Here is a 20,745-nt window from a genome sequence, read left to right on the forward strand (position 1 = left end):
AGGGTTGTAGATAACATGACTTCCGTTTTGTGCCGGAAGCGACGGCTGAAACCCGGAACTCGTCGTTGCCGTTTCATTGCATCAGACTGGCATTCATGTGGCTGTGTGTGTGTGCTAACTGAGCTGACTTCTCCGTCTGTTTCATTCAAAGGTACGCATGACTCGCTTTAAAACATTTTAATAGCAAGCCGCAGGTTTCTTAGACGCTTACTTTCTGGTGAATTTAAAGTTGTGGCAGCTTGAATAAAGGTTTATTAAAGTTCACGGCGGAGCTGCTGAAGAAAAACTTCTTTCAGTTTGACTCCTTGGCTTAAGCTAACTAGCCTGCTTGCATGAGTTTTCATCAGTTTGACAGGTGCCACGGCTCAGAGCTGCAGAAAGTGAAACAAAGAGTTAACGGGCTAGCATATCTATCCTTTTTAAAGCTAATCTGATACCCACTGTGACATGCTTAAAGCTGATTTTATTAAATATGTTTAAAACAGTTTGCTTTAAAAAAAACTTGACACACCTTCTGGACATGCCCCTTGAGTGGCATGAAGTTTGGCATAACAGTGTTTCTGCCAGCAAACACACCCATCCAGTCTGATAAGGAAATGCTCAATTACAGCAACAAAATGAATGTTTCTCTCTTACTTTATGCAACCTGAATGTGTCTTCACCAGAGATGACCACTCTCTACGTGTCTCCTCACCCTGATGACTTCAGGAGCCTTCTGGCTCTCTTAGCTGCAGAATATGGACCGTCCTCCCGGCCGCAGATCATCACAGAGGACCCTCCTGCATCTCTGAACGCCCGCTCCAGACCAGCCCTGGTGCTGGCCGCCGCTGGGGATGGTGAGTCTCTAGTGAGCGGGGCCACTGCTGTGTCATGGTACTTAGCCTTTCAGGGAAAGAGGGCTGGTCTGGATGCTAAGCAGCAGAGCCAGGTGTGGCAGTGGCTCAGCTTTGCAGACAATGAGCTCACCCCAGTGTCGTGTGCTGTGGTCTTCCCTCTGATGGGGGTGACAGGAGTGGATAAGAAGGTATTTAAAAGCTTCCTTGGACCTGAATGTGTGTCTGATTTGTTCATGTAAAAATGTATTCTCCTACTCTTTGTGCATTCTCAGCTCCAGCAGAGTTCCCGTGCAGAGCTGATGCGTGTTCTTAAGGTTCTCGATCAGGCTTTGGCACCAAGAACCTACCTGGTGGGAGAGAGCATTACCCTGGCTGATATGGCTGTAGCTGCAGCTGTTTTACTCCCCTTCAAATATGTATGTGTGCTGCGCTACACTTTCTGTCTAACAGGTTTTTCTGCATGGCTTCTGAACAGATAAGCTTTATTATGCTTTTATGAATACTCAGGCATTGGAGCCATCAGACAGGAAGGCTGTAACGAATGTTACCAGATGGTTCACGACCTGCATTAATCAGCCGCAGTTCCTGAAGGTACTGGGGGAGATCGTTCTTTGTGAAAAGATGGTCCCAGTCACACCAAAAACAAATGCTGCTACAAATGCTGTTAATGGCAGTCCTGCTGCTGACTCTCCCAGCGCTCCAGCAAACGGTTAGGAACTTCAACGAATCACTTGATAAGTATTAGCAGAATGTAATGTACAGTATCTCATGCCATTGTGATGTTTCCTCTCTCAGGCCCACCGAAGACGGAGGCCCAGCTGAAGAAAGAAGCAAAGAAGAGAGAAAAGCTTGAAAAATTCCAACAGAAGAAAGAAATGGAAGCAAAGAAAAAGACACAGCCGCCATCTGAGGTATAAATACCCAACATGTACAAAGAGAAATTCATTTGTGAAGTTTTGAAAATCGCAAATATCCATGGTAAATCATCTGTTCTTATGTAGTGCTTTTCTACTCTACTTGAAAGTGAAAGTGATTTATATAACATATTAAATTCATACAAGCACTTTCTTGTTTTTTTATTTTTAGTCCTGCTGTGTTCTGTCAAAATTATGATCTCAATGCACTGTGATCAGCTGTATAAATTCTCCATAGACTGCTCTTGTTCAGAGCTTATCTGTTTATTTCTTCATTTCTGTTCATGCCATTTCAGTTATTACATATTGTATGTCGTGTACAGTATGACAAAGTCTAAGGCAGGATATGGGGGGAAAGGGGGAGGAGGGTGATAAGGGAAGACATCATAAAAGGACAAAGTACAATTTATCGCTAACTGCCTCACCTGTAAGAAAAACAAATGTACGGAACACAAAAATTTGAAAATGAAAATTCGAAAGGGTGACCCTGAGCTAGCCATCTGATTTGTAGTTGATAGTGACACAGTCACTGAAGACATTACTATTTCAAAGTCTCTCATCTTTTTTTTTTTCTCAGAAAAAGACCAAGCCTGAGAAGAAGGAATTGGGAGTGATTACATATAACATGACCACCTCTGCTGGAGAAAAAAAAGGTGAGTGTTCACTATGTTTGAGTTGATTTGTGTACTGTAAGCACATTGCACGTAACTTAGTGTTCCAGGGAAGCTTCCCTTGAGCTTGCACTTTGAAGTTACCTTATCTCAGTGACCACAACCTGTAAAGCAGATGCCACACCTAAGTTTCAAGCTGTTTAATTTAAACAGAAAATAAAACAGAGGAAATGGCCTGGCAAAAGAAAGCAAAAAAGTGGAACAAATTAGGGTCAGTGGGCTGTAGGACCAAGAGCTTCTCTCCCTAAACTAATGAGGTAAAAAAGTAAACCAACAAATAAAACTGCAAAAAGACAGTCTACCAGTACTTCCATCTTACAAGAAAAAGAAAGAAGGAAGTGGAGATCTGAAGATGCTGGAGAGCTGCTTGGTCTGGTAGAACAAGGTCCTTTAGTTAGAGAACAGTCATTAATGACTGGACGTGATAAAGAGGGAATTGACGAGCAAAGTAGGAGAGTAGGGCAGGAAAGGGGAAACAACACTGACAGGTCTGTTGGCAGCAAAACAACAAAGACTGTAATATCTGAAAAATATGCAAAGTTCAAACAGTGTGGGCTAAAAGCATTACAAGTGTGACGTGTCTGATACCAAAAGCACAAATGATTTAAGCTGTGGCCTAGTATTTAAACCCCCCACTGTCAATCAAGTTAGTTTATAGAGGTGTGTGTGTGTGTCTGCACTATGTCAATAAAGGCTTTTTAAAGGCAGGAAGTAAAACTGGATAAAATAGACCTTCCTGCTGTCTGGGCACGAGGTCCACGTTAATGGTACCACTATTTTCCGGAGAATTGATTGATCAGTGGGTGGTAGTTTTGTACCAATTGACCCCCTCTCTTGAACTTAACTTCCTTTATAACAAGATGGATCTGCAGCAGACGTTACCATGGTGATGCGCCATCCCATCACAAGTTCACCACTGTCATTACCCAGAAAATCCAGGTTTAAACATAAAGTTGCCTCAGTAAACACCAAATCCTGCTTTGTAGCTCAGGCCTGTGGTCACTCCACAGTTTTTAGTTTTTAGATAAATGTGGACATTTCACCAAGTAGGTGCTGTGTAAAATAAAAGACACACAGGATAGACAACCACAGTATTCTTTAGATTTAGGGGAACAGATTCTAGGCTTCAGGATTTGATATTCGTATGTATGCTAGAAAGCTTAACATCCAAGTGTCTTCACACTTCTCATCGTATATTATGTGTGTATTATTGTGCTTTGTTGACCTTCACGTTCAGTCCTTCTGGGTTTTGCAGCTTTTTTTTATTCATTTTATTTTTATTTTATTATTCCACTGAGTGATGACGTATTTTAAAAAAGTGCACCTTCTTTTCAGGCTATGATATTAGTAGTTTTTTCAGCATTTCACTTGAGTGAGCTTCAGATGCTTTACTCAACCTTTTCCTCACCTTTGCTGCCAGATGTTGTTAGTCCACTTCCTGACTCCTACAGTCCTCAGTATGTGGAGGCTGCCTGGTATCCGTGGTGGGAGAAGCAGGGCTTCTTCAAGCCTGAGTATGGGGTAAGTCCTCAGATATTATAAAAATGGTCCTGAATTAGATTTTTAATTGATAATTTTAGCTTCAAATAACCTGTCTGTCACTATATTCTGTAGAGGAAGAGTATCAGTGAGGAAAATGCTAAGGGCATCTTCATGATGTGCATCCCTCCACCTAATGTGACAGGATCACTTCACCTGGGTCACGCCCTCACCAACGCCATCCAAGACTGTCTGACCAGATGGTAATTTAATAAACTATAATTCTTTTGTTAACTGATGAAATTTCTCTCTGCTAATATGTTTGAGCTAATCTACCATCCGGTCTGTGCAGGCACAGGATGCGAGGTGAGACCACCCTGTGGAACCCGGGCTGTGACCACGCTGGCATTGCGACCCAGGTGGTGGTGGAGAAAAAGCTGATGAGAGAGAAGGGCATGAGCCGTCATGACTTGGGCAGGGAAAACTTTATCCGGGAAGTCTGGAAATGGAAGAATGAGTGAGTAAAAGAAGTAGCAGGAAAAGTGACAATTTAAACATTCTTAAATAGGAAAAAACACCACATTATTTATTTTTTCCCTTGTAGGAAAGGAGACCGGATCTACCATCAGCTGAAGAAACTGGGCTCTTCCCTGGACTGGGACAGAGCTTGCTTCACTATGGATCCTGTAAGGTTTCTAAAATCTTTGAAGTGTGGGACATTTTGTGTTCAATAATAGTTAAAAAATAAAATTTTTCTGTTTACCTGGGCTCCTCTAGAAACTTTCCTATGCAGTCCAAGAGGCCTTTATCCGCATGCACGATGAGGGAGTGATCTACAGGAGCAAGAGGCTGGTCAACTGGTCCTGTACACTAAACTCTGCCATCTCTGACATAGAGGCAAGTCACTCTGCGTTAAGCAGTGTGTCTCATTTTCGGGACCTTTTTTCACCCCAAGACAACTGCAAGTGGGGGGAATATTGATACACTGAGATATTTTCCATGGCAACATTGGATCAATACAGGGACAACAAATATTGATGTTTAATGAAATATTTAAAATACTTTTGGAATGATATGAACAGCGGTGCTCAGAGTGCACCACACCCTGAGGTAATGTTAGCCGAGAAAATTAAATCGGCTGAACCAAAAAACCCCATCCGTAAACTGACAAAATTACCTCCTAATTCAAGACAAGCTAAAAGCTCAGTCACACAAATAAAAATGTGACACATCTACAAATAAATTGGTGGCTACCTGGAGGTTAAATTGAATTATTTCACATTCTGGCAGATTTCAACTTGTGATGACTAAATGGTTGCCAAGAGGTTGAGGGTGCTGCACAACCACATTTGATCGCAAGCTAATTGCACAGGTGGTCTGATAGGAGGCGAGCTTTGTGTAAACAGTTGCAGTCTGCCTTGGACTGAATGCAATTTACAGTTGAAAAAAGGGTCATAAATTACAATATATATTACTTTAACATTCAACATATCGATAAATGTTGGAAGTCACACTAATATCCTATTTTGAGTTAAGTATTGTGATGTTGCATTGGGGGATGTCTGGCGTGTCTCACCTCTAGCCGCAGTGGTACTCATACTAGGATGGACATTCACAGACAAGTATATAAAGAATATAAATGGAGCTGTCTCACATGCATCTTGTGGATTTGCTAAGCTCATTGAAACATGATTATATTGTTATTATATTGAACTCCCCCATGAACAGTTACCCTGAGGAAAAAAATGTACCAAATCTGGTACACTCTGCTCAAATCAAACTTAGGCCAAACAAATGATACCACCCCAACTTAATAGGGGGATCAATATTAACTAACCAGGCGGAAAGAGGTTTAGTGAGAGTTAACAAAGTTATCGAGTATGGGTTAAAGGTTTTACTGTTTTGCAAAAAAAATAAAATAGGACTGCAAGGAAGATGCTCTCCTGGAGGTTTTTCAACTTGGACTCAGACAAAAAAAGATTACAGAACAAAAAAATAACAGTCAGGAACATGAAAGCCCTTCTAGGTGCAGTTAATCTTTCACACCAGGCAACACGCAACCCTAAAAGCTAACAAACAAGGAGGAGGCACAAAGCAGACTGCCCAGTTTTTGAAATGGCTGTCGTGAATTACTCTGTTGTGGATGAAACGGAGGAAAACAGGCTGGTGAATAGTAACAGAGGTCTGCACTGACTTGTCAGAACAAATTAATAACCACACATAAGAGTGAGTCCGGCGATCTGCGGCTGTGACAAAGAGGAAACTTCAAAGCCGCTCTTTTATGAAACTATATGATATATGTTAAGGACCAGCAGCACTGGTCCAGATACATCACACAGAGCCCAAAGACACCATCAGCATGCCTTTACATGCAGGAGGTGTACACAGACCTGCCCTCACTCATTTCACTCTATAATTTCACATTTATTGTCCCTTTAGCCCTTGAAAGTCTACTACCTTGTAACCCTTGAAGCTCTTTCCTGAGCTGAGCAGGTTCTGTGATATTTCACGCCTGCTTATAGAACAAAATGACTAACTCTGCATCAGAAGATAGTGAGGATGGTCTCCACCTATGTAGCTACTTGGTCGCCAAACTACATCTTTATTGATATATGAGGTGTCAGACTAATTGTTAAGGCTACTAGGAAGGTTGTCAAATGTTGTCTTCATGGGGGAAAGAGATAAAAGTTCACCCATCTGAAGTCCTGATTAGTAAAGTTAATGAACAGTATTAACAGGAGATGAAGTTTGTTACTGTTGCTCCATTTCTAAGCTACAGTTTAATATTAGTCTGAGTGTATGGATGTTTATTCCATAGCCAGATATTGGATGTGGCGTCTCTTAATGATCAAATTAACCATCATAATACAGTACAAGTGTTATGGTATGATATCCCTGAGCTCGTGTATTTCATGGCATTAGATGTGCTTTCCAAATATGGTAAATGTGGCGTGAGCACTGCAGCTCGTTCTCATAATGATGTGAGAATGTCTTAATGAAGCCGTGAGGAACATTAGCATAAAACTGAATCACATCTCGATGATAGAGTTGCGTTCTTTTAACAAACTGATGAAGCAATGTTACATTAGGTAATGTCACCCACTGATTACTAGGACTGGATATCAGCACAAACCTTTAGATTACCTACGGAATTATGTCTGAAGTATTGAAAAAAGACTCTTGGATTCTTTGTACTACTTACTGTGATGAGATATTGTATCTTTACTTTGTGTAATGTGGTAATTCATGCAAGTTCCTGCTCGTGTGAATACAAAATGAAACACTTTTGCATTTAAGGGCTCTTGCTTATTTTGTTAGGCTTTTTTGTATAAATGTGTGACTGCATGAACAGAATAAATACCCTGAAAAAGGCTCCACTGATAACCCTGTTATTAGGCTGTAATAGTAACAGAGCCATTTTGGCAGTGACAGGCATTGTGTCCCCTCTTGATTAAATGTATTTTTTGGCTTTCAGGTGGATAAAAAGGAGCTCGCTGGCAGGACTCTTTTGCCTGTGCCTGGTTACAAGGAGAAAATTGAGTTTGGGGTCTTGGTGTCTTTTGCCTACAAGGTGGATGGATCTGGTATGTAAATTTATGGAAAGCAAAAAATGTTAACAAAGACACTTTGTGCTGCTGTTACGATACAGGTCTCCTTGTTCTTTCTCTGTCCTTCAGATGAGGAGGTGATCGTGGCCACGACTCGTATTGAGACTATGCTTGGAGACACCGCAGTAGCCGTTCACCCTGCCGACGCCAGATATCAGCATCTGAAAGGAAAAATGGTTCTTCATCCTTTCTGTGACCGCAAGATGCCCATAGTCTTTGATGACTTTGTGGACATGAGCTTTGGAACAGGTAGGCCTGGGGTACAGAAAAAAGATGTCATAGCTGCAGGTCTACAGTGTGCCGAGAATAAGTAATCATAACAAGTCGTTAAGCCCAGCCACTTGCCTCATTACAATTGTTCTTTTTTTTTCTTTTTTCCCTTGTTCTCTGCTTGGCCTGTCTCTCTGCACCATTTTCTGTTCAGGCGCTGTCAAAATCACCCCGGCTCATGACCATAATGACTACGAGGTTGGAGAGAGACACAATCTGGCCTTCATCAACATCTTGGATGAAAATGGCCTGCTCATTAACGTGCCTCCTCCCTTCTTGGTATAGTGTCTCATTATCATCCTTCCCCCCTGCAGTGTGTGACACTAAAGTCATGCTTTCTCATAGTTTGCTTCATGAGGCTATCTTATTTTTCAGAATTTTTTATTTTTAACTCGTCCTTCCCCCCCCAGGGCATGAAGCGTTTTGAGGCCAGGAAAGCAGTGCTTCAGGCTCTCAAAGACAGAGGCCAGTTTAAAGAGATCAAAGACAACCCTATGGTTGTCCCAGTTTGCAGGTAAAATTTGTGCACAAGCTGGACATGGGTTGTTTTTGTTTGAGCTTCCTTTATCTGTATGTATTTAAGCCCCATTGTGCGTGTTCCCTATCAGCCGTTCCAAGGACATTGTGGAGCCGCTGCTGAAGCCCCAGTGGTATGTAGACTGCAGAGATATGGGCAAGGAGGCTGCTGATGCTGTCAGAGAAGGCAGGCTCAAAATCATCCCTGACCACCATCTCAAAACATGGTTCAACTGGCTGGACAACATTAAGTAAATACTGCTTCCTGATTGTTTATTTTTTTAGTTTTAAGCTTTTAGTTTAAGCATTTTGACACTTTCGGTTTCTGCGGTTTTAGGCATTTAAACAGAAATCTTGAGAAAAGGTGTCAATTTCAGTGTAGGAAATATTAACTTTACTGTAGTTGGGCTACAATTGGAAGTCTTTTTGTTATCAGTTAATTGGCAGAATATTTCCTTGGCTATTTGATTAATATGTTATTTAAAACAGATGAAATTTTCTCAGAAACAAGCTTGTTTAAGCCCGAAGATATTTGATTTCTCATCACACAGGAAAAAAGGAAATTAGTTAATAGAAAGTGATGAGCCAGAACCGGAGAAAGTTGAATTAAAAAAAGAATATATTACATTATCAATTATTAAAATTGATGCTAGTTAATTTTCTGCCATCGCCTCACCTATTAGTGAACAAATTGGTTCAGGACTAGAAAGGAGATGATTATCAGAAAGTGTGCACAGAGTTCATTTTCACATCCGTCTCTCTCTGTCTTCTTTTTCAGGGATTGGTGTATCTCTCGGCAGCTGTGGTGGGGTCACCGTATTCCTGCTTACTTCATCACTGTCAGCGATCCGTCTGTGAAACCAGGAGAGGTAAGATGACTTCTCTTTCTGTTGTCAAGGTCTAGAGGACTTCAGATGACAGATAAAAGCTGCATCCGTATCGTGCATGTCATTGTCTGTTTCCCTGATTTATTTCTTCTTCTGTTCTTTTGCCTGCAGGACATGGACGGTCATTACTGGATGAGTGGGAGATCAGAGGAAGAGGCCAGGGAGAAGGCGGCGAAACGCTTTAATGTGTCTGCCGACAAAATTACCCTCAGACAGGGTGAGATTTAGCTGTTTTTAATTTTCTTTTCCGTAGTACAATTATTGTAAAGTTATCTAATAACTTCATAATGCGCCAACACACACATTCACCTAATTTAATTAATTCTACGCCATATTCATGCAGATTAGATAACTTTTGCTCCTGCGTTTCAGACGAGGACGTTCTGGACACTTGGTTCTCGTCTGGCATTTTCCCCTTTTCTATCTTCGGCTGGCCTAATGAGGTAAAACACTGAGGTTAAATGACTTTCTTTCTGCTGACACAGAGGGCACATTGTTTCAGTAGACTGAAAGAATACCTTAAGCAGAATAGAAAAGAGAAACATGGAAATGTTAATACCTGATTTCTGGTTTCATAGTATAAAAGAAAAAACCCTCCTAAAATATTAGTCATTCGGTGTTTTTCCCAATGTGTTTGTTGTCGTTGGTTCTAGAATGAGGACCTGCAGGTGTTTTACCCCGGCACCTTGTTGGAGACGGGCCATGACATCCTGTTCTTCTGGGTTGCCCGCATGGTGATGATGGGTCTCAAACTGACAGGCAAGCTGCCCTTCAAAGAGGTGAGACCAATCACCCACGACACTGACACAGCAGGATGTGATATTTGTACTACATGACTCACTGATGTTTTCGTTTCATTTGTCAGGTTTATCTGCATGCAGTGGTACGTGATGCTCACGGAAGGAAGATGAGCAAGTCTCTGGGCAACGTTATCGACCCTCTAGACGTCATTACAGGGATCTCCCTGGAGGTAAAGCCTAATCAGCCTTTAATCCACGCTCAGATACACACAAACACTTAGGCAAACATAAATATACATACTCTTCTCTCCCATCTGTTTGGGTTGTCTTTTACATAGTCACCATGCTCTTATGGGTCCCTTGAGGCCCTTACTCTTATATAAGCTTTATTAAGCACCTCTTTCTGCTTCCAACAAGCTTTTATTGAGTCCATCAATCTCTTCACCAGCTGCGGGGAAAATGTTCAGTCAGATGAAACAGACCTGTCCTCTAGAGGGCACTGAAGGACTTGTAAACTAAGCTTAACCCTGAATGTTTTCCCTCTGAAGGTCCTTTCCTCCCTGGCCAGTTTAAACATCAGGCAGTCGAAGGAGGTCTCATATTCTGAAGAATAAAAGAGAAAATTGTTGAAAACATCTCTCGTCCTCTTACTCTCTATCCTCTAGGGTCTTCATGCCCAGCTGATGGACAGCAACTTGGATCCTGTGGAGGTGGAGAGAGCGCAGCAGGGCCAGAAGTCAGACTACCCAAATGGCATCCCAGAGTGTGGCACAGATGCTCTCCGGTTTGCTCTGTGTGCTTACACCAGCCAAGGTGAACTTTTTACGTCTTCCTTGTTTGTCCTGTTTTTTTTCTTCTTAGATTCCTTTTAATGACCAGTGTTTGAGATTCACTCATATACATTAATTACAAACCATAAAGCTTATCTCTGTCAATCAGAAGTAGACATTCATGAGTGTTTCAGGTAAATGAATCCCTTTATGCCTGAAAATGACTTTGGTGTAGATCTGCACCTTTTCTTTCATCAGACCAATGCTATAGTACCCACAGCTATGGCCACTAATGCCATTTTCACTCATGATAATTCTTCTAGCAGATAGAAAACCACATTTTAACAAGTATAACAAGTATACAGCTTGATTTCCACTGGAGTCGTTCTTTGGTATTTACTGAAATCTTCATTTCTGAATCTCGCAGGTAGAGATATCAACCTGGATGTCAACCGCATCCTGGGCTACCGTCACTTCTGCAACAAACTGTGGAATGCTGTGAAGTTTGCCATGAAGACTCTAGGAGACAACTTTGTACCCTCAGAGAAAGTCCAGGTGAGACCAAGGGAACAGATGAAGGATACAGAACATAAACAAAGACTGTTCCATGCTTATTGATATTTCTCGAGTTACATGCGTAACACATTTTGACCAAATCTCTGTTTAAAAACAAAAAACAAAACAGTGTTTGTTTGGGGGCTTAGTTTGCCATGATTTGTATTCGTAGATTTGCACACATTGACATTTGGGACATACCTGGTACGGGGTTGTGTTGCCTGAATCTAAAGATATCTCTTTTTCTTTTTTCTTTTTTACACTTCTGTCGATCCTCTCAGTTATCTGGAGAGGAGAGCGTATCTGACAGGTGGATTCTGTCCAGGCTGAGCGCCGCTGTTACACTCTGTGACGCCGGCTTCAAGGCCTACGACTTCCCGACCATCACCAGCGCCATCTACAACTTCTGGCTGTATGAGCTCTGTGACATCTACCTGGTAAGGATCTTGTAGGCGACTGAGCAGCCCAGAGTCTCATGAAAGTTCCACTTCCTCTTTATCTTTTCCTTTCTCTCTTCTTGTTTTCCAGGAAAGTGTGAAACCAGTATTCAGTAAAGCAGAGGAAGACAGCACGAGCCAGAGACAAGCCCTGGTGTGCAGACAGACCCTTTACACCTGTCTAGAGGTTGGTCTACGCCTGCTGTCTCCCTTGATGCCCTTCGTCACTGAGGAGCTCTATCAGAGGTTACCACGAAGAAAACCTCAGAGCGATCCTCCCAGCATCTGCGTCACATCATATCCCACCACCGAAGAGGTGAGAAAAAGAAGGGGGGGGGGGCAGCTTGTGCTGAATCTAACTGATGCTCAAATAGCCTTAAAAAGTTTTTTGTGGAGAGTGCTGTTTTGTGTTTTTTGCAATTACATTTTTTCCCTGTGATTTGTTGTAGTTCTGCTGGAACAGTGAGGAGGTGGACCGCGACATGGAGTTCATAATGACCATTGTCAAGACAATCCGATCGCTCAGGGCTGACTACAATCTAACCAAGACCAGAGCTGACTGTAAGACACACAAAATAAATTCTAAAAGTGATGCTAAAAATAATTTTTAGTTCATATTTCATCTATTTTCATGTGGAAATTAACCAGCATGTCTGTTCAATGCTATACTTACAGTTGGAAATTAGCTCAATTCAGCATGTTCACACAAGCCTGCCAGCTTCACATGGAAATCTTTTTGCACACTGCTCAGAAAGATTAAGGGAACACTTGACCTTACAGTCCCAGCTAAGCTTCTGGGATATTAATCTGTCCAGTTAGGAAGCACAAACCATTTAGAATTCACTTCACAATGGTTTGGTGCAGATGAAAGTGACAGCAGGTGGACTGGAGAGGCAACAAAGACAGAGAAAGTTGGGAGGAGGGGTGGTGACCACAGAAAATTTTGCCCTCCTGGTTGAGTTTCCTTTAGTTCGGCTTTTTGTTAGTATCCTTGTCACTGCTGGTAGCTCGAGTCGGTATCTGAAGCCCATTGAGTCCTGTTCATCCAGGGCAGTACATTCATAAGTGTTATCACAAGATTAGCTGTCTTTCCCCACCACAGTCTCAACAGTGTGGAGGTGATACCTGGGGATACTAGCAGAGCTGGCTCTTATGCTATCTGTTCTTCTCTGTGGGACAAGGAGCACTGCCAGAGCCCTTACAGAATGACCTCCAGCAGGCTACTTACATCCTCGTTTCAGATCAAACTGTTAGAAACAAAATATGTGAGGACCTGGCGACATTCACCTGATCTGGCAATCTGATTTGTGCTCACAGATCAGCTCCGTGCAGCTTGATTGGAGTTTGCCAGAGAGCACCAGAACTGGCAGGTCCACTACTGGCGCCCTGTTCTCTCCACAGATGAAAGCAGGTTCATACTGAGCATGTGACAAGCATGAAATAGTCTGGAGATGCTGTGGCAAATGTTATTCTGCCTGCAACATCATCTGTGAAGAGAATGAGATGCCAGTGGCGAGCCTGCCAGTTCTGGTTTTCCTAGGAGAATGCCAGTTGAGCTGCATGGTGCTTGGCTGTGAGCACAGATCCCACTTGTCACCCTCGTAGAGTCTGATTCTGACTGTTTGGTTAGAAACATGCGCTTGAATAACCTGCTGGAGGTCATTCTGTCTCTGCTGCACAATGGACCAGATACCAATCCTGCTGCCAAGTATGCCCAGCTCTCCTCATGTCCCCTGGTGTCTGTCTGAGAGACACCGCAAATCTTCTTGTATGGATGTGGCCATCCTGGAGCTGGACTCACTGAGTAACCTGAGTGGGATGTAGACAGTGACTCATGCAACCAGCAGCAAGTAAAATCAGGAGGGATAGAGCGAGAGCAATGGTCTGTGGCCGTCACCTGTGAAAACCATTTCATTTCCAGAGGTTGTCTTGTTGTTGCTTCTCCAGCAACTTTCATTTGCACCAAAGCAGGTGAACATGATTCTGTATGGTTTTTGTATTTCTGACTGGACAGATTGATGCCACTTAAATTTTAGGGATATTATGTTATACTGGGATGATCGAGTGTTCCCCTATTTTACTTTTTTGAGCATTCTATTTTTATTCCATTATAGTTTTGAATCTGATGGCAGTAATGCTGCGTTTTATGACAAGCAATGATTTAAAGATCTAAAGAGGGGAGCAACTGTAGTGACAGATCGAGTGGACTATAGCAACAAGAGTTTGGCATGAAACACACGAAGACTTTAGAAGTCTCCAAGAAAAGTTTCTGATTCTCTAAAGAAGTAAACTTGCTATTAAAAGGAAGGATTAGAGTCTAACAAGCAGTTTTCAGCTACTTTACATATTTTCCAACCTCTCCTACTTTATAGTTCAACTTTGGCATACAGATATTGGAAAATATGTTAAAGCATTTACATACCATATGTTGTTATTATAAAATATGCTTCATTAAAATGAATTATACTGCACACCAGTATGTAGAGGATGTGTATGCACTGAATCAGAGTTATAGCTCATCTGGAATGCACTGTTCTGATGCTCGAAACCTTTACCATCTGTATTTTCCTCTCTTAGGCTACCTCCAGTGCATAGACTCTGCAACCGTGTCCCTGGTGCAGAAATACAGTCTGCAGATCCAGACCTTGTCTTATTCTCAGGCCGTCATCCCTCTGACAGCCAACCAGCCTGTCCCAGAAGGCTGTGCTGTGGCTATCGCTTCTGACAGATGTACTGTCAACCTTATGCTCAAGGTGAGGGCCAGTATAATCTGCCCTGTTCTGTTTGTATCCTTCCATCTGTCTGTTATATCAGGTGTGTGTTTCTAAGTGTGTATTTTAGACCCCTTGTAGTATGAATGCACTAGTGTTTTACATGTAGGTTTTCTTTTTTCCAAGTTTTAAATTAGGTGAATTCCCCTGTGAATAGCCTGATAGATATGAGTAGATATGCATTTATACTATCAGGGATGCCATTTTTAAATTTGCTCCACCTGAATGGCAGTTCAGTGTTTTTTTTTTGGTTTTGTTTGTTTTTTTAGTTTCTCCATTACAGAGCAAAAATAACAGGATCACAAGTTTTAGCTGTGATTCCCATTTTCACTTCTTTTTTCCCCCCCACAGGGTCTCATTGACGTGGAGAAGGAAGTGGCTAAGCTGATGACGAAGAAAGGTGATTTGGAGAAACAGATGGAGAAACTGAGAGAGAAGATGGGGAAGAATGACTACAAGGAGAAGGTGCCGGTGAAGGTGCAGGAGCAGGATGCTGAGAAGGTGGGAAAAGGAAATTGACTCGCCAGGATTCTCAGGATGTAAGAATTCCTTGTAAATAAGAAACTTCCTCTTTCTCTCCACAGCTACGACAGAGCCAGATTGAGCTTGAGAAGGTGAAAGAAGCCATGGACAACTTCAGGAAAATGATTTAATTCCTATTTAGCTTTATGTAAAATCTGCTTTTTTTTCATGTCACGTTAATTTTCTTTTTTTTTTCCCAAATGTGAATAATGGACAATACTCAATAAAACTCTTGTTCCAGACAGCGGGATGTGAAGCAATCTATTAATCTAACTCGCTTGTAAATCTGTAAAGTGTTGAGCAGTCGTATCAAATAATGAACAAAAGAATCAAATCCCTTGTCAAATTTTCATTCGGCATATTTAATAGAACATTTAAGAGCATCATTTTAGGATACAGCTTTGTTCAGAAAGACGGTGCCTGCAGAAAGGAAACGAACCTGAAAGGCTTCGGCTGCATTTTTAAAGACTTAAGTTCTTCTGGCCTGACAATATTGGGAATTTTTTTAATCCACTTACAACCTATTTCTACTTACAGCTGCTTTAGAAATACAGCCAAAGAGGGGGAGACTGGAAGGAGTGAGTAATGGCTTGTGCATTTATTTAAAATGCATCTTTATTTTCTTTTTAAAGGAGAAACACTGAAAAGTAGAATTCATTACAAAAACTAAAATAAAACATGTTATAATTTACAGGGATTTGTCTGAGGGGGCATAAATAGTAGACCAGATACTTCTAGATGCCATCACGGCAAAACTATACGCGACAACTCGTCTTAGAAAAATCCTAGAACAAAATCACAGCAGTACATTCACGCTGTGCCAGGAACAAACTCTGACCACCGGCCATACGAGTCCTCTGTCTTTGCCCTCGTCCATCCATCAGTGGGCTTTTTTTCCCCCTTTTTTACAGTCTCCAAGGCGGGTGGAACTCGATGGCGGGGAGAGGAGTGCAGTGTGTTGCTTCGAAGTTTCGCATGTACTTCCGTGCCTTGAGAGAAAGAAAAAGACAGCAGGGATGGAGGAGGAATGTAGAATGAGAGGTGTGGGAGGGCAATGAACAAAAAGTGCAGAACTTGATTATATTAGGTTTGGTCTATCTGGCTCAGTGCCTTACAAATCTCTCCCATCTCTTAAGGGTTTACACAGGAGGTGAATAAAGCCTAATTTAGAAGGCATTACCAGGGGAGGAAAAGCATAGCATTAGCTGTAATTGATGGCACTCCTCTTGTTTGATGTTAAATGACTTCAATAAGCTGAGCGCAGTGAAATATATTACACCAGTCAACCTGAGAGCACAGGTGAGCTGGTTGCTATGGCGACCAGGAAAGTGTTCCTTAGTGGTAATGATGTCTGAATAGCTGTGATCTTTTTTTATTTTTTTAAAATGGGGATGCAATAGAAGGGGGGGGGAAGGTAAACAGACCTAAAACGAGAAGATGGGGCTTACGGAGAAAAGGAAATGAGATGCTGAGCGTAAAAGGTGGGACTTGAATGTATTAAAATCAAACTTGGACAGATCAGATAAAGACAAGTGGCTGCCCTTTAAGCCACACAGGGGAATAACTGTTCTCACGGAGATGTAGCACACTGATAACAGCGGATGACTTCCTTACCAAGAATAGAGCCAGCTGCCGCCTTCCCTCTAGAGTCATATCTTCACCTGGTAACATTAAGAGTGCATCAGACTGTATTAAAAACACTCTTTATGTTTGTGGGGAGTTTATTTGCCTTTTAAATGTGAAAGCAGCCCAGGGCTTACCAACACTCCATGGAAACGAAACATCTCTGTCTGCCTGATAGGACTGCAGCACAGACACGCACCAGTCGTCGTCCACTTCATAGCCACTGTACACAGACGCTGCAGACAAAGAGCTGGTGTTATTATACAGTTAATAATACAAATTTATGAGCAAGTTGGTGTCCTAAATATAGCCAAAATTTACACTTTGAATACATTTAGGACCACATGTTTTTGGACAATTCCACAAATTTTGTAGCAATGAGTTAAGTTAATTTTGTAGCTTGGATTCTGTAGGAGTGAAGGGCAGACTAAGCTTGAATTCAAGCTGTTTTTAAAATACATTGCATTTACTGCTAAGGAATAACAGCCACTTTAAAACGCTGTCCTCATTTCCCGACGCTCAAAAGTAAAATGACAAATTATAATAATTTTAAGTATAATACTTGAATGAAATCCTTTACATTCAATTAGTACCTGTGTAGATACCATAGGCATCACTAAATGCCGTATTTCCTGCCTTGCTCTGCCAAGCCTATAATTGCAGCCACCTTTAGTTACTGCTTATTTGTGGCTCTTTGCTGCAGTGAGTTGCATGTAAAAATTGAAAAGAAGCTCTATTTGTGTTGAGATCAAATGACTGCCATCCAATTTCTTTAGCTTTAACCACTCTGGTCATTATCCCTTTGCACTGCAAAGTGCTACCTGATCGGTTTAACAGCATCTGGCTGAATCTGCAGCTCTGTATACGTCCCAGTTCATGTTGCCATTTCTATCAGCAGTCACAAAAACATCAAACATCAGTGACCTAGTTACACTGTCATAACCCTCCACCATGTTTTATAGAAAACGTGGTATGCTTCAAATCATGAGCAGTTTCTGTTTCTCCATAGGTTTACTTTTCCCATCATTCATACTTTTTATTTTAGGACTATGCACATGTCCTTACTAGTTCTTGTGTGTAACCAGTGGTTTGCAATTTATTGTAAACCCTCTGTATTTACATTCACAAATGCCCCTCTTGGTTGTAGATCTTCACAATGATCTGCCTACCTCTGGTGAGTGCATTCCTTCTTTTTAAGAAAGAATCAGATTGTTTATTTGACCACTTCTAGAGTTTACATTCTCTCTGATGAGTCTGTGTTTTTGCCTAATGATGGTCTTCCTTCACTTACATAAACACCTCTCTGGTCTTCTCATTGAGAGTAAAAAGCTACCAAATATAACTTCAGCTCTTATTGGTTTAATCGTCACTTAATAAGAAGGGGAAAAGGCCTCACCAGGCCATGAAACTGTAAGCCACTGGTCCGATTACTTCTAAGCATCTGAAAACAGGTGATACAGTACTTTTGGTAAGCCTGCTTTTTTGATTGTTTGATTCAAAACCTCCTGTCAGGTGTACAAACTCTTTAAATACCTAAGGGCATAACTGTAGATGTCCGAGTCCAACCACCACAAGGCTGGAAATTCCCTCTACAATAAATTCACTCGTTCTTAATGTATTTATGATTATATTGCAGAATCTGCCCAATTTTCTCCCATTTCACAACAGTACTGCATCTCTCCTGGACCCAGATCAGGTTATCAATTTTCAAAACTTTATCACTTTAGTTTTTGGGCAGATCGCACCTCCAGTAAAAATTTCATGCAGGGTTGGCCATAATGTGACAAAGTTATCAAAAGTTTTACCCATAAAAATGAATAAAACAATAAAAACCTATTTAATTTAAATGACCTCAGAGTCAAAACAAAGATTTTCTGCATTGTACAAATTCTGAAGGTGAAATGCAAACAGGCGCATGATCATCGGTTTTACAAACACGAGGTTGTGCACTGTGCACTGTAACTCTGTACCTTGGGGTAAATTTTTCAACAAGGTCTACTGTAATATCCTGAGGCAAACGATCTGTGCTGTGAAGATTTTCAGCCAGAGCAACACAATCTGAATCATTTGTTGAGTAATCAGAACACAAGATCTGTCCAAGGAAACCATCACGAAGAGGAAATGTGAATTATAGTTTTTAGATGTTTAAAAGGAGTCAGACTTTTACGATAACATGTTTTACTGTGCCACGTACCTTCTTCTAATGGACTGGAGGCTCCGAGCCATTGTCTGACTACTCTGATCCCTTCATCTGTCATTATTTTGGGATACCTGTCCAGAAAATGATATCGCCAGTTAAAAAGTGTATTACTCAAGTGCAAATTGACTGAACAGCGAGAACAATAAGAACATTGAAGGCTAAGAGACCAACCTGAACTGTAGCAGCTTGAGCAGGAGGTCATTGCCTCTGTTAGACATGATGTCCTCTGGACCCCTGAAATGCAAAATAAAACTCAAAGTTTAATTACTTAAAAAAAAAAATCCAACAATAAAAAGGTTATTTTAACCAACTAAACACTTAAAACTACATGTGAAACAACAAAATGTGAATAGAGTAAAAATGTGACAACAGCCTCTCCTTACAGCGAGGAAACATAGGTGTGCCTGGTGCAACTGACTGCAGGACAATCACAAGGAAACTGCACAGATCACCCTGCAGGAGGCAACCTATCTCCAAACAACGATGATCCGACTCAGACTGACTGCAATCACACTCAGACAGATTATAAAGGTTTGCAAATAACTGCTGTTGAATTTATCTGCAGACAGAGCGCCAACAGATTGCAATCAATATGAAAAGGATTGCGCTGATAAACGCAACCCTTCGATGGGTCTCTTTGCAACAGGAGACTCCACTCAACTAGTTGCCAACTGGTGGTGTTCTGCTTGTACTCCTATATAGAGTAAGACTGCTGAGTGCCTTTAAGATTTTGTAGTTAAACTCACATCCTGCAGCAACTTTGTGTAAGAATTTGTGTTTTAAATCCATCTGAATCTGCCTTCACTCAGACTGCTGTATTATTCATATATTTAATTAAACACATTTCAAATTTCATCACATTTCAAATTTTCACATTTAAATAATATTTCTTAACAAAAAAAAAAAAAAAAAAAAAAAAAAATAGAAGCAACCAAATCCATTCACAAACACAAAACTTTCATAACCTTAACTGAAATTATGACTACAGGATGTTATTACTGGAAATAGTTTGGACAAAAAGCACAGGAACTTGTGAAAAATCCAGACGGTTATCATCATCAGATAAATACTGATTTTTAATCAGATTTTTAATGCTGTAAGTAACAAACACCGACTTTCCTTTCACGTTCCCTGTAGTGGTTACAAGGCAAACTGAACTGAAACACCCAGTGCAAGGGCTTCAAATCAAATATCGCTGCACTGAATATTTTCTGCAGTTTGAGTCAAAAGCTCAACTTGGCATTCATGTTCCCTGGAGTTTCCAAGAGAAATCTACAATACAGCTATCTCATAACTGTAATGAACCGAACCAAAGGAAGTAAGAAGTTCTGGTTACTGCTTATCCAAGAAATATGTCAATTTGTGACTGAGGGTGAACTTTCTACTTCTCTCTGTATTGTGAGAGTTTGCTTTTGTCAACTACATTATTGTAGTGCTGTGGAAATAAATAAACAACTGTTTGCTTGGTACACAAGGGTTAAAAGGTTTTCATATTACTTACAATCTAATCCATATTAATCAACTTTCTTCTGAATGACTGTCCCTCACAACCGTGAAGCTTAAATAGGAGGGTTACGTGGGGATCTTGTACTCACAGCCAGAGCTGTGTGCCTGAGAGTCAGCCACGTTACCAGAATCCACTGTCACTGCTATTATACAGACCTAAGAGTAGGAAAAAACCTGAAGCAGTCTGGAGCGTGAGCTTTTTATTTGTTTCTTTTAATTATTTTCTGCATGACTTTATCAGTCTCTCAAATTGTTGAGGAGGAATTTTGGCCCACTCTTCTTTACAGCTTTGCTTCAGTTCGTTGACGTTTGTGGGTGTTTGTTTGTCCACACCTCTTTTAAGGTTTTTGCCACAGCGTTTCAATAAGAGTGTTAAATTGTGACTCTTATTTCTCCCTTTCTTTCTGTGAAACTCAAGTTAAGGGATTTGTTTGCTTGTG

General features: G+C 41.1%; 2 protein-coding genes across 2 annotated transcripts in view; one reads left to right on the forward strand and one right to left on the reverse strand.

Annotated features, from left to right (window-relative positions):
- On the forward strand, positions 1 to 19,080 carry vars1 (valyl-tRNA synthetase 1). Its single transcript, XM_085177653.1, has 29 exons — positions 1 to 151; positions 666 to 1,024; positions 1,109 to 1,252; positions 1,344 to 1,545; positions 1,632 to 1,747; positions 2,328 to 2,403; positions 3,842 to 3,942; positions 4,036 to 4,163; positions 4,253 to 4,417; positions 4,505 to 4,586; positions 4,678 to 4,797; positions 7,376 to 7,484; positions 7,578 to 7,757; positions 7,933 to 8,057; positions 8,189 to 8,292; positions 8,387 to 8,545; positions 9,073 to 9,163; positions 9,293 to 9,398; positions 9,554 to 9,624; positions 9,835 to 9,960; positions 10,047 to 10,151; positions 10,587 to 10,734; positions 11,119 to 11,246; positions 11,528 to 11,683; positions 11,775 to 11,999; positions 12,133 to 12,244; positions 14,261 to 14,436; positions 14,806 to 14,955; positions 15,039 to 19,080. The coding sequence occupies exons 1-29, from the start codon at positions 16 to 18 to the stop codon at positions 15,105 to 15,107; spliced, it is 3,969 nt and encodes a 1,322-aa protein (XP_085033779.1). The 5' UTR covers positions 1 to 15; the 3' UTR covers positions 15,108 to 19,080.
- The window catches only part of abhd16a (abhydrolase domain containing 16A, phospholipase), a 14,535-nt gene continuing 9,665 nt past the window's right edge, over positions 15,876 to 20,745 (reverse strand). Inside the window, exons 16-20 of the mRNA XM_085177679.1 lie at positions 18,971 to 19,033; positions 18,794 to 18,870; positions 16,737 to 16,835; positions 16,591 to 16,637; positions 15,876 to 15,965 (exon numbers count right to left, since the gene is read on the reverse strand). Coding sequence (XP_085033805.1) covers positions 15,882 to 15,965; positions 16,591 to 16,637; positions 16,737 to 16,835; positions 18,794 to 18,870; positions 18,971 to 19,033 — 370 coding nt within the window. The 3' untranslated portion in view covers positions 15,876 to 15,881. The remainder of the gene's footprint in view (positions 15,966 to 16,590; positions 16,638 to 16,736; positions 16,836 to 18,793; positions 18,871 to 18,970; positions 19,034 to 20,745) is intronic.

The sequence above is a fragment of the Neolamprologus multifasciatus genome, chromosome 11, assembly GCF_963576455.1.
Source record: "Neolamprologus multifasciatus chromosome 11, fNeoMul1.2, whole genome shotgun sequence".
Taxonomy (NCBI): domain Eukaryota; kingdom Metazoa; phylum Chordata; class Actinopteri; order Cichliformes; family Cichlidae; genus Neolamprologus; species Neolamprologus multifasciatus.

Coding starts and splice junctions, on each gene's coding strand:
- vars1 (XM_085177653.1), top strand. CDS start 16: ATGACTTCCGTTTTGTGCCGGAAGCGACGGCTGAAACCCGGAACTCGT. Junction 10,735..11,118: donor GTGTGCTTACACCAGCCAAG/GTGAACTTTTTA, acceptor TGAATCTCGCAG/GTAGAGATATCAACCTGGAT. Junction 14,437..14,805: donor CTGTCAACCTTATGCTCAAG/GTGAGGGCCAGT, acceptor TCCCCCCCACAG/GGTCTCATTGACGTGGAGAA.